Consider the following 13666-nt stretch of genomic DNA (forward strand, 5'->3'; position numbering starts at 1 on the left):
AAACAGCATTCAAAGCCAGCTGGAATTTGTTGTACATCTAAATTACACTTGCTCAGCAAGCTCTTCAACAGAAGGGATTCATTTCAATTTCTGTCTGTGGTGGGGGCACAGCAACGCACATCTTCAGTTTTATTTCAGCAGCAACTCTTTCCTTTCACAGAATTTAAGCAGCATGGTTAACATCCAAACCTCACTGCTATTAAAACATGAAAGCTACACCTTGAAGGAGGAAGGGGAAGGAGGTGGAACTCATCGGATCTCTTAATTGTAGCTCTGGGCCAAACGTCATTGCTGCAGAATACATTGTGGGTAGGGGCAGGTGAGGAATCAATAGGTAAAGCTGAGGTCCGGAGCACGAGGGGCTCGCACACGCAGGTGCCTTCAGCGGAGAGGCTGACCTTGTCGCACCCTGGGCAGCTACGGCTGTCCCCAGCTGACAAGGAAGCTATTAATGGACATGTTGGGAAAGCACAAGCACTCAGCAGCCAACCACAGCAACAGCCAGAGGCGGGTGGTTAAGAGACCAAATCTGAAACGCGGTAAGCCGAACTGTTGGAGTGGGACAGGTGTTGGCATGAAATCACTGGTTCCTGAGGCTGAGAGGCAGCATCACCACTTCATCCAAGGCTGCAGAGCATCAAGCCTTTGTTTTGGTGGCAGGACCTGTTCTCACCTCCTTTCTCTCTCTTTCCACCCCTCCTCTTGTGCAAGCAGATGGCAAACCCAAGGGGGAGTTAGTCGTGCGACTAGAGGACTGTCCTGGATGTTAGGAAAAGCAGTGGCTCTGCCCATAAAAAGGAGCAGACGGTTACAAAGGGATCAGCACCATTCCTAGTGAATCTGCCTTTGTAAAGCAGGCAGAATCAAGCATGGGACGTGACAGGCAAGAGGCAAACTTCCCCATGCATCGATGGAGGCAATGGGAACTCAGGATAACAGGACAGACTGCATTACCACATATGCACCTACGCAGAAGTGTGAGGAGGACTTGAGCCATTTTATCTTTTCCATTTTAATACAGAACCGGAGATGGAATTATTTAACTGGCATAGAATAGTCTTCAAAAGCCCAAAACTTTACAGCTGGTTTGCTAAAAGATTTTTTTCCCCTGAGGTGTTGGAGTGGGAAGGAGGGAAGAGAAATACACAGCTAACACTCCTTCCCACAGCAAGGGAAAATAAAGTTATTTCCTTCACAGATTTAGTTTATAAACAGTTTTACTTTTAAAGAAGCGTTAAAACCTGGATTAAAAACTATGCCCAACACGCATTTTGTCATACCACACACTGCTTGCCATACAAGCCAACACTGGAATTAAACTCCTTTGCACCGCACCGTGCCGTGCCCCACCATGGCAAGGTTAAACACAGCAGCTGTGCCAGCACTACACACGCAACACAAAACGCCTTTCTAAGAGATCTGACACAGGGTTGTGTGCACACTGCCAAGTGAATTACAACACCTGGAAAACAGAGCAACGCTGAGATGGAGGACAACTGTAAAAACAAAGCTGGACTACTCCAAAGGGAACCCAAAGCCCCAGCAGATGTTCTTTTCATCTCCACGCTCATTACTGACTGCTGTGGGATGGTACTCTGAAGAGGTAAAGAAAAGCTAACACACTGCTTGCTCAGGATCTCGTTCCATAGGAGCAGACTCTGCGGCTCATGCTGGCAGGGCCTCAGGCATGAGACCACTACACCTTCCTGGGGGAGGTATGGATTAAGGAAGCATGGGGTCTTGCTGGAACACACGTAGGTCCACCATCCTGATAACCAGCCTCTCTAGGATGAAAATGCACGAGGACTCAGATGAGGCTGTTTTTATTTCAACCAGATCCACTTTCCCCAGCCTGCCAAGGCACAACCCCTTACGAACTCCGTTATGAGACACAGGAGGTAGCAAACGAGTGCACAACCCAGTGGTGGAAGGAAACACTGAGCAGCTCCTTCTGCTGACCAGGCCCCAAGAACAGAAAACCTCAGAGTACTGAGGACACTGGGGGTCTGCTGCGTTTCACACAAGCCTGAGGCATAGCACTGGTCTTAAATCCTAGCACTTGCTTCTTTCTGTGAATCCACCAGATGCATTAGCACAGGGTGGCATAGCAGTCCGTCCTTTTGCAACTGGAAATGTGACTAAAGCCATAAAACATGGAAGCAGAGCTAAGAGATCAGTGAGAAGAGCCACATTTCTATCCCACTGTTCATTTATTTCAGTGTCTAACTGGGCCCCCAAGGCCCTTATTAAAGGAGTCTCTTCATACTAGTTTTGATACAGGAAGGGGCATGGGCTAGACTTGGTTGCTTATTTCAAAGGCATTGCCCTGAGAACTGGAATGCCTGGCAGCGCTTTTATTCAATGACTAAAGTACTTAGCCCCTTGCTGGAAATGCAGAATTACTGCAGACTAAATCTGGACAGCAATGCTTGAACCAATGCCAAGGTGCCTCATTTGTGTGACTAACTAATACCAAATGAATCATTTCTTTAAAAAGAAATGACTTGGATTTTCAGGGACTTACAAAAATAATAATTACTTTTGTCTTTTATACCCAACAAACATTTTGATCTACAGTTTCCATTCAAAGGAAGAAGTTATGGGTACAACTGCTGGCAATTTTGATTTTGTTTTGTTTTACTTTTAAACAGATATTTTGCTGTTCGAACAGAGACCTCACCTCTTATTTCCTTCTCTCAAACTTCTCTTTATGCTTGCTTGTTTTAATGCTGATGTCCAGTAAGGAGCTTTCAGAACATAATGTGAGTGTTATTTTTTTAAGCAGGTGCGCCCTTCTAATGAAACTAATAAAACACCATGCGTGACAGAGCAATAAATTAACTTTGTGAGAACCAGGAGGATACAGGTTTAATTTGTCTTCATTCAGCAAAACAACAATAATCCTGTATAACAACATGCCACAGTCTTGATGAAGAAAAAGTTCAACATTGATCTTAAGTCTGCCCCCTGTAATACCAGATCACTTTTCTATTACACACGGACTATTAAACATTCAAAGACAAAGCATCCCAAATTCATCAGGGAAGAACAAACCAGTATAAAATGATTTGCCTTCTGGGAGTCTATTCTCTCATGCTGTGACTGGAAGATGATTTACCCAGCATTTTCTTTGTGCTACACAGAATTGATGCAGAGCAGGCATACTGAACTCAGCTTCTTCTTCATTCAAGTTCTGTGGCTGATCACTGTTAGGGCTCCCAAGTGAGGCAGATTTCATTTCAGCCAGATCCACTTGTCCCCAACATCAGCATTGTAGCCTTTACTAAAATAGCGACCAGGAAGCTAGAGAAAGCAGAAAGTTTAGTCAGAAACATTTTTCTTTTCATTGTTTATACAGAATCTAAAAGTTTCAGTAAAGTGACTTACTTTACCTGCAAAAGCGCAACCTATAATCTGCAATTCTTTGCAAAATGAAGATAGCACTTGTAGAAAAATTCATGCCTTTAGAAAAAAATAGAGCCGTACAGCTGGTAAGGGGGGACCCACAAAAATACGATGTTAATGGTATGTATATACATATAAACTAGACCAATATCCCACCACCAGAACAGCATGGCTCCATCTGGATTCATCCATTTCTTCCCCTGTATGCTGTTCCCCATTTTAGTAAGGGATGACCCCTCTAATCAGAGTGTGCAGCAGAGGAATGGAATTAGCCAGAAGAATCTCATGCCAAAATAGGCACGCATTATTAAATACATGAAGTTTCATGCATGAAATACTGAGTTAATTACCACATTAAATTAAACCATTCAAATGAAATTGCATATTTAGCCTTCAAGAGCTGAACTTAACTTCATTAAAGCAGAAAGTAATATCTGCCTGTCTTCATAAGCAAAGCCAGAAACTACTACTTGATGGAAAAACTGAACTTTCTCAAATCCCCTACCCCAAATTTCACAGGTACCGTGGGACCTAAGCAACAACCTTCACTTGCAGCCTCTGAACATCACTGACCTTTCAGGCTGTAATTCTTCTGCATTGACCCCTCGTGTTTCTGGGAGCTGACCTCTGCCTAAGCAGCTCACAGTCTTGCTGGTTAACTCGACGGACTTTTCTGTACCAGTGGTTCCCAAACCAGGGCTCAGGGAGACACTGTGCTGCTGCACAACATCGCTTAACTGCTCTGCTCTTGACAGTGTGTAACCCATCGCTATCCACAAGACTGCTCCAGGCTGGGGACCGTCCCAGGCAGCCTTTCTGTCGGACAGCATGTCAGGAGTAATGGCTGGTTTCACTGGTCTCAGGAGACACAGGAAACAGCTTGAGCCTAGCAAACTAAGAAATGTGCTGTGGAGGGAAAGGCTGGATGGACTGGAGCACTGGCAGAGGGACATCACATATAATAGGAAAGCTGGAGGGTCTGCATCCTCAGCAGAGAGGGAAAGCGAGTTGTAACAGAGATGAGACCAAACAGAGGTGAACTCTAGCCTAAACAGCCTTGGCATTTGAACCCAGGGGTTCAGCCAGGCCGCTCACACAGACACCCCACAGCCAACACCTCGCATGGGGTTCAGGAAGGAGAGGACAGGCACAAGACCCTCCCAGCAGCACCACACCGGGCAGCACTAGAGACACTAACCCAAGCCGTTCCACCTTCAGCTTTAAAGATCCGAGGAAAGAGGCTGTTTAAGCAGCAGCCATTTTAAGGGATTACTAAAGCAGCATGTGGGACTGCAAGAGAGAAGCTGCCAGTACAGCAAAAATAGCGAACTCTCCTTAGGCAGCGTACGTGCTCTCTGCAGGCTGGGAGAGCGCGGGCTACATCACCAGGTCAGCAAAAGCACGCGCACGTGATGGAAGGCTACACAAGCGTGCCAGCAACGCTGTCATCAAAGTCGTCTCTTACCAACTCGCACTGCAAAAACACCACAAGTTTTTCAGTGCACTTGCTGCCTGAATAAATATAAACCAGGCTCTGTACCCGTTAGATAACTAAGCCACAGGATACAAAGCCTCCCAGCAACAGGATCAATACATAAAGTAGCTGCGCTGGCAATTACTCTTAACTGAGTGATCCTAGAGAGGAAAAAGATGTAGATACATTTCAGCATTTAGGTCTCAGGTGTTAAAGCAGTCCTTTTCAGAAAGTACTGACCATGAACTAAAGTGCCACAAATGTTTGGGTCCTAGCTCCGGAACCTCTCTTCCTATCTTTAGGAACGAAAAAGACAAAGAGACAACTTCCATCATCGACATAGCGCTGGAATCAAAAAGCAAACCGCTGTGAAAAGGCAAAGGCATTTTGCAAGAAAGTCTGGAGCAAGCAAAGAAGCTACAATAAAGCCTTTCCTTTAAAAAATATCCTATCAGCTGGCAATCTTTACAAATAATTAAGCAAAAAACATTTGCTCAACTCCACTCAAACTCTGGTTTCACACAGGACCTCAATGTGTCCCAGTGACTTCTCCTTTCAAAAAAGCCTGTGAAAGTATCTTGTTTAAGAGAACTGCCCCTGTGGAGAGAAGCAAGACCAAGTCTGGATGAAATCTATGATCATGCCACAAAAACAGCTATTTCATCCAGGAAAAAGCCTGATGTTTTGAAGAAGGTGGGGGTATTTTTTAATTTTTTTTTTTATTTGAAGGTCAGAAGATAAGACATTTCTTTCCATAAAGCATCAAGCTAACAGAAGACTTTTGCCCCCTTCATGAGACACCCACCACCCCGCCTTGTCACAAGCTATTACAAGTCATTCTTGATCAGTGTTTCCAGGGCTTTTCATTTAAAGTTTGTCTTTAATGCTTTGTCTAAACATCAGAAGAAACCATGCTGTCCTGTTAAGAGTTACTCCTGCTGAGCAAAGAGGAGATGTGAGATGGAAATAAGTGATTACTGTCCCTGCCCTACAAATTTGCAGTGGTGAGCTAGGGAGGACATCAGACCTGCTGTGACCAGCCTGTATCTATTAATTCAAGCACAAAAACAGCTCTCCCTGGTCCTCTCTGGGCAGCACATAATTGGCCCTTTGATACTTCAAGGGATTCCCAGATAACAAGATTATTAAAGCAACAGGAGCTCTCTGGGAAAATACAGGAGTTTACAGTTTCATTTCTGGGGAATTCTACCCTCTTAAAAGGGCACAGTATCAATCCCAGCAGATTTCAAATTCATTGTCCAAAACAAATTCCCCATGTGCCTTTGGTTAAAGACATGCAATATATCAAGGCAATTTTCTAAGTATTCATGCATACTCCATCGTTCACAGTGGGCCTTGGCAAAAGCAATCAAGTTTCGGGATATATTACTGGTGAGCTTTCCAAATAGCCAGGAAACGGCACATAAACAAATCCTGTTTTACCTAGCAAGCAGAATCATCTGAGTTTATATTCTGCGCACTGTTAGAGTCAGGTGCGAGTAACAGTTATGACTTCCTGAGAAAGGGCCCTTCAAAGCTCATGTTTGGCAGAACTGCCTGTAGTACAAAAATAATAAATAAATAAAAGCACACAGCTAGGAACAAGGCTGGTCTATTCCACAGGGGAGGAAGCTGTCCATCTTTTAGCATACATTCAGCACCTGGAAAAATACTCAAACAGGAGTTGTTCCTGTTCTTGTGGTTCTCTGCCTCCCCTCCAACTCCTTGAAGGCCCACCTTCTGCCAGATCAAGCGTTTGCTCAGCTGCACGAGGAGCCTGCACTAACACAGCCAAACGGAAAGCATCATGATGATGTTGATGACGTTGAATGGACCAAACAGCTTGATGCCAACAGAAAGGAGAGGTCCCACAGCACCCATCCTCTCATCTCTCTGCTGTGCAGTCCAAACGTGCTCTGCAGCTTGCTGGATCGTCCCACGAGCCCAGCCACCTCCCTCACCCAGCGAGAAGCAATACACTCCTTTTGGCTGGGTGATTTTCAGTGACTCAGGGAGCTCGGTCAGCCAGACGCATACCAGACAGCTGCAGAAAAAAGTGGTAGGAGGAAGATCTAGGGATGCGGGGCAGACAGTTGGTTGTGCTCCTTTTGGTGGCAGCAAGTGGTTAAAGCAGTGCCCCAAACTGCAGCCTCAGCTCTGGCCCAGCTGAAATTCCCAGCCTGTCTTCCTGCCGGCTGCGGAGGCAGCGCGAGGGCAGGGATGGGAACAAGCAGACTGCACTGAGGCTACTGGGGTTGCTGCCAGAAGAGGTGACCTGTCCAGCCCAGAAGAGAGATAGGACACAGCTCTACTTAACTTGCCAGTAGTTGGGAGAACACAGGGGGACCGAATATTCACTGCCTCTTCCAGCACAAGACACACATGCCAACAAATGAAGCCAATGGCTTGAAAAACCCCTTGCTGAAGGATACTGCTGACACTAAAAATTTGGACACGGTCTCAGTGGGAGACCAGGCAAATAGTTGTACAAGACTTGCATTTTCCAGGAGACTTCTGCATTCAGAGGAAGTTTCCCAGTTGGAACTGGGATGAAAATTAACAAGACCATGTCACCTGCAAGTGGCTGGCACATTCACAGGCGCACTCCATGCTCTTTACCTTCAAAGAAAACTAGAGTAAGGTCGAAGAACAGGTACAACTTAATGGCCATGTTAATAATAAGCGTGTCTTATTATGCATTGTTATTAACAACACATTTCCATGGGCAAGCAGGAGTAACAGCATATGGGGTCAAATAAATCCCTTCAAACCCTTTACTGGCATCAGTCCCTACAGACCTACAGAGCACACCAACAGGTCTACCCAACACCATGTGTCAGAGAAAGCAGTTGACTATTACAAAGCTGAAGCACCTTTCCCATGAGAAGAAAAGCCTTGTTATCACTGCAGCAATCTAGACACACGCTTTGCAACGCAGAATTGGGTCTCTGCCCTCAGGAGCTCACAGCTGAAGCAGCACTGGTCAAGCGAGCAGCAGCACAGATCCCCCTAGACAGACACAACAGCTCCCATGCATCCCTGCAGGAGGCAAATGCAAGCTCCTGCAGGGTCACTGTTGAATAATGGACTTTTCCACTCCATGGAAACAGATGAGACTGAGAATCAAGCCTTGGTCTGCTGCGTTACACCATGCAGAACTCAGAGTTAGCAGCAAGGATTAACTCGAGAAGTGTGCTATAAAATCCACCACATGAAGAATGAAACTAATGAAATAAGTTTTACCCAGCAAAAGGTAGAGCCAACTCAGAGGAATGAAACTGCTCAACTTTAAAAGAACATCAGTAAAAAGACAAAAACAAGATCATCTCATCAGTTAAATTAAGAACTCTGCCACAGAAGTGTCTGTCAAAACTATAAACATGATGAAAAGCCCTATAAAGTGGTATATGCTGCAGAGTAGCAACAAACAGCTTTAGCCAGCTGTTTGCTATACGCTGTGGCTGCATTTCATAGCTCCTCAAAATAATTTCAAACCAGACATGTACAGGTAGAGCTCTGGAGAGCTTTAACAGACTGGAAAGGTCTACATCCATCAGCTCCGAGTATGTCTTCTTTTTCAATATTCCAGGAGAAAGGAAAAAAAGAAGAATTACCATTCTTTTTCCTTCTGTTCTTCATGCTGCTTTCTACTAATGGGTGGGCTTCGCAGCTAAAATAGATCTATAAATAGCATGTTTTGAGCAGCACTGATCAAACAGCACTTAAAAACAGAGTCATTAAGCTGCGAAGCATACACTCATTCATCAATATCCAAGCCTTTTCATTTAGTGGCTGTTTATAATAAGCATAATAATAGCACCTGCCATCATCACTGTTGGTGAACACTCCTGCTTTTTCCAGTAGGAATTCTGACTTCCAGAAGGTTGTTGCCAGTGACTGTCACACAGCTAAAGTTACGAGAATTTAAGAACCTATAAATTCATATCTGGTGATGCACTTTGGAACTGTTTTGTTTCCATGTTCCAGAGCAAAAGACAAAAAAGGGGTGAGGGTAACAAGCCCCTAAACACACATTAAAGGTGTAGTTTGAATTCCAGAGGATTGGCATAGATAAGTGTTTATTTACAGCTTAACTCCTGACATTCTTTTCTTGGACAAAATTCTTAATTATGAATTAACTATTAGCATTCACTATAGCTCAAGTAACACAGCACTCAAAAGCTTTACTGAACTGAGGTTCAGTTTACTTTACTTTTTACTGAAATGGTTCAATGAATGTTGTCCTACCCTTCATTCACTCCCCACACACACACACACACACAAAATCAGAACAACCAACCAAAACAACAACCAGAGTAGTCAATAGAAATCTTTTGGAATAGAAGTGTCCGTAAGGAGAACACAGCTTACTTCTTTAAAGCTGAAGTATTTTTATTTTAAGCCATATAGTTGAGTATCAGCAGGAATCTGATCTGTAGAAAGGAATTTGTGATTTGTAATTTGAACAACTACAAACACCATAAACAATCTAATGCATATCTCCAGCTTTGCTTTTGCAAGACAGCCAAGAATAAATAAACAACATGGTATGGCTAAATATTTTGTTGCAGCTTTTTTCCACAGCGTCAACCTGCTATAGCAACTATTCTCCACCCTGGCAAAATAAAGTCTACTTTGCTTTGTCTTAGGAAAGAACATGTTAGAAACACCAATGATCCACTACAGACTGCAGACCGACCACAGGAAAAAGCCAAGTACCTATATCCAAGTCGGACAGTGTTATGTTAACTGCAGATTCACTCTTCTTACTGGACAGACAAAATGGAGAAGACTTCTTCCAACAGCACTCCCTGTAGCACTCTAGCTGGAGTTAATGATCCTTCAGGTCCCCTTCCAACCCAAGCCATTCTTCGTTGCCCAAAGTAACAACAGCTCTTAGAAATGCCAGTTCTACACTGAAAAGCTCTGAACTACTTCTCAGCATAAAAATGCTATCAGGAAAAAAGGAAGTTCACATACAATGCTGTCCCAACCAATATGCCAGCATACCTGCACAGTTCAACATCTCAAATACACACTATTTCACGGTTTAAGACCCCTGGAGATGTTACCCTGAGGAGCAATGCAGGGATAGGAACGAGAGTGAGAAATAGAGTAAAGTATCCTTATAGCTTTGCCAAAACTGTTTCCTGATCTAGAGCACAATCTTCAATATACGGTACCGAGATGAAACTGTCCTCTGAGGGTTTTTTGTTTTTTTTAAAAAGAAGTTTCCTAGGAGATGCAGAAGAGTGGAAGCAGTTCAGCTGCAAGTTCTTTCTCCCTTTTGCTTAATCACCAACGAAGCCTTTCTTTTTCATCTTAAGTAGAGGTCTACCTTGTAGATCACATTCCTATCGTGGTGTGGGACTGAGAAGGGTTTTAGAGGAGGAGGACGTGCTCCCACAGAAAAGTGTTTTCTTTCATAGGGCTCAATGGCAGACTGTCAGTTTGAAATGGATTCTTTTAATGCCAGTAGGATTTTACTGTCTTTTTGATTTACATAGGCACCCAGCGCCTGGGACAGCGTGGTTTGTCATCTAAAACAATGCAGACGCAGCTAACAGGACATCTGACACACTCCCAAGGTCTCTCACGTCCTCCTCCCCTCCACATTTGGGATGGATTTCCCTGCCAATTGCCCATGTTATCTTTGAAGGGAAGCAGGGCAGAGGAGCTACACTTTTCTGAAGCAGAGAGAGGCTGTTCAAACCTCTCACGCTCTCCCTGCGCACACAAGATTGGTGAGAGGAGAGGAGGAGTGGGGAGAAGGGAAGAAAAGTAGATCATGAGCCTATTCCTACCCCTTCCCAGGCAACCTTCAGAAACAACATTGTAATTCCTCATTTTTAGTTATTCCTCAGGTTCTTGTAGTTTTACAGATACCCAGTTAGGCAACATCTTACTGTTATTTTAGAAATAGCTAAAAATATTTTTGCAGAGATAAAGCAGCAAAAACAAATTGAGCCTTTCCTAATTTATTGTGCGTCTGTTTTCATTCCTTCCTGGATCCAAGAGCAGACAGGGCTGGGCATTAGAGCTGTCAAACATCTCCATAAAAATAAGAAATGGAATGGGAGTCCTTGATCCTAAAAAAAACCCAAAACTTCAGCAAGACAAGAAAAAAATGACAGGAGAGAGAAAACAGAAGACTTTGTTACCATAGTGGCCATCTTTGATATAACTGCAAACATGAAGAGGAAAGAAATATATATCCTAACCTCCTTAATTCTGCAAAGGCAAGAGTACCATGGAAGACAATTCTTGTAACTTAACTAAACCATGAAAAACTACAGGCTTCTGAAAAAAAAGAAAAAACACCCTTTGACCAAGTTCTATTTATCCACACAGAGGAGATTATATACACGTGCGTATGTATGTGCAAAGTGTAACTGCTGCAACAATTTGGTCTAAAGTCTGAGGCCAAAGGCTACGATGTTTACTACCCAGTTACCGCCACGTTAAAGCTCAGTGCATTATTTTTGACGCAAACACTCCCTGTTGTTCATCCACACTGACATCCTGGAAGCTAAAGCATTTCTTTTGTAGTTCAGGGTATTTTACAGAGGCTGTTGGGTGTGCAAGCCAGCAGTGCTCTGCATTCTTACAGGGGAGAGAAAAGCTGAAGGGATTGCTAGCCCCCCATTTACCAGCAGCCCCAAGCAACCACAGCTGGCAAGATGTGCCAGGCCTGTACCCCACGTGCAATTTGGGACACATCAAACCTGCATCTGGCTCCCTCAAGGGAGCCAGACTGCATCTGACAGCAGTAGCGAGGTCTCTGACTTGCTCGAGTTTTCTTTGCCTTGGAGTAAACATCTCCCTATTCCAAAAGGGAGATCCCACCAAGGGAGAAGGATGCAAAAATAAATAAGAGCCTTCTCCTACCTTTCAGCGACATGTTTATTTGCTTTCTTTAGGAGTTAAACGTTAAACAGAAAAAAAATCAAGCCATCCATTTCATCTTTGCTTAATATAGAGCTGCACTGACAAGACAAATAATGTTACATGTGTAAGGGATGGGATGGATGAGAATCAATACTCCTGTCTCTGCCTTCCTCACGTGGTGAGTATGGCATAAGTGCAAAGTTTATCTCACGACAGAAAGGGACATTGCAAAATTCGGTATGGAGGAGGCCAAGAATGATCAAGGAAAGGAATCACGGGATGGAAGTTGAAGGGATTGACGGCCAGCGTCCAGGATCAGCAAACATCCAGTGCATGGTGGGGGAAAAGTAGTATGTGGGTAAAGAAAGAGAAGCGGGGGGTTTACCAATTCAGTATAAGAGCAAAAGGACACCTCAGATGGAAAGATGACAACTAAAACCGATCTAAGAAAGCCGTACACACAGGCACATGCACTCACTGGAGCTGGAACTCATATTGTTATAGAAAGTGTCTTTGAAGGTAGTTCAAGAGTGTAGAATAAATACTTCAAAGAATTCTTCACAAACTGTCTGCTTCAAGGGTAAGGTACACATCCCTGACTTTCTTCCAATTGTATCAGTTGGGCTAACAAAAGATAAAAAAAAACATTTTGATATGAGATTTGCTTTATTACAAAAGGAACTTCTAGGTGCATAGGCCTGTCTTGTGGGAAGAAAATCTATGTGCCCAAGCATTTGTTCATTTTCTTTAATATACACACCCACACATATACTTAAAGAATCCCAGCACGCTAGAAAGACGATGGGATACTCCCACTGCACATTCTTACCCCCTGAAGAAAGGATGGAAAAAAATACCATCAGAAAACTTAGACTGTATGATGCAAGCCATGTTTTAGAGCGTACTATTGAAAATAGCCCTTTTCCCCTCTAGGATTTCTTACACTTCTGTTTAAAGACATTGGGGCAAGCTGCTGGACAGAGGAAACAGGCTACAGGAACCAGGGTTGGAGCAAGTGGGCTAATACACATCCTTTTTGTTAGAACTGATGACACGAGAAAGGAGACTAAGTATTAAATACTTAGCTTTCCTGTTTATAGCAAAAGAATTCTCCGCTCTAATGGCCAAGTGAACACCAACAAGCCCTCGACTCCAAACTCTAGCACACCTCATGATAAGCGCAACCTTCTTATTTATTTCTTTGTCTTTTTAAATACAAAGTTTGTGCAAAAGAAATACTAATTATTTCCCTACAACCTGCAGTGAATGGAAAGGTGGTACACATTATTTTACAGTCCTGCAGCTTTGTTTTCGGAGGTAAAGATGTAGGTAAAGATGGTTTGAATATGTATCTTAGACAGCTGCGCTTTTATGTAGACAGAAAAGAACATGCACGTAAAAGAATTCTTTTTTCACCATCCCTAGGAGATTTAGGCAGGACTTGCCAACATCATTCGGGAGTGTGAAGTACATAAGAACATTATTTAAGTACACTGATTCCATTAAACAGAACCATTTGTTTTCATCTTCTCTGCAAACACATCTGCCTAAGTGCTCCAGCTTCACAGGGCACACATGGAGTTTGGAGCATTATCTGTGGGGATTGTGCACGGTTGGAAGAAAGCACAGAGATAGAGCAGTTGTTAAAGAAAAAAAAGAGTAGTCAAGTCTTTACTAGTCTGACAGTTCCTAAAATAATGTTGCTTCACTTAAGAATGAACACGCTTATCTCTGATCTACAGAACCTGACTAAAAGGTTACTTTTCCCTTGCCAGAAAAGCATCTTTAGAAGTTTATGAATGCCTGAACAGAACGGCTGAACCCTGCCAGATGACTTTATGCTAAGAGAGAGGCAGAAAGCCACCTCCTCACACGTGGAAAGAACATTTACAGAAGAAA

The 13666-nt window shown here is 43.5% G+C and overlaps 1 protein-coding gene across 1 annotated transcript in view; it reads right to left on the minus strand.

Moving 5' to 3' along the window:
- Positions 1-2842: 2842 nt before the first annotated feature.
- The window catches only part of NDUFA10 (NADH:ubiquinone oxidoreductase subunit A10), a 45760-nt gene continuing 34936 nt past the window's right edge, over positions 2843-13666 (minus strand). The window contains exon 10 of the mRNA XM_040561217.1: positions 2843-3303. Within this exon, the coding sequence (XP_040417151.1) occupies positions 3235-3303 (69 nt within the window). The 3' untranslated portion in view covers positions 2843-3234. The remainder of the gene's footprint in view (positions 3304-13666) is intronic.

The sequence above is a fragment of the Cygnus olor genome, chromosome 6 (assembly GCF_009769625.2).
Source record: "Cygnus olor isolate bCygOlo1 chromosome 6, bCygOlo1.pri.v2, whole genome shotgun sequence".
Classification (NCBI taxonomy): Eukaryota; Metazoa; Chordata; class Aves; order Anseriformes; family Anatidae; genus Cygnus; species Cygnus olor.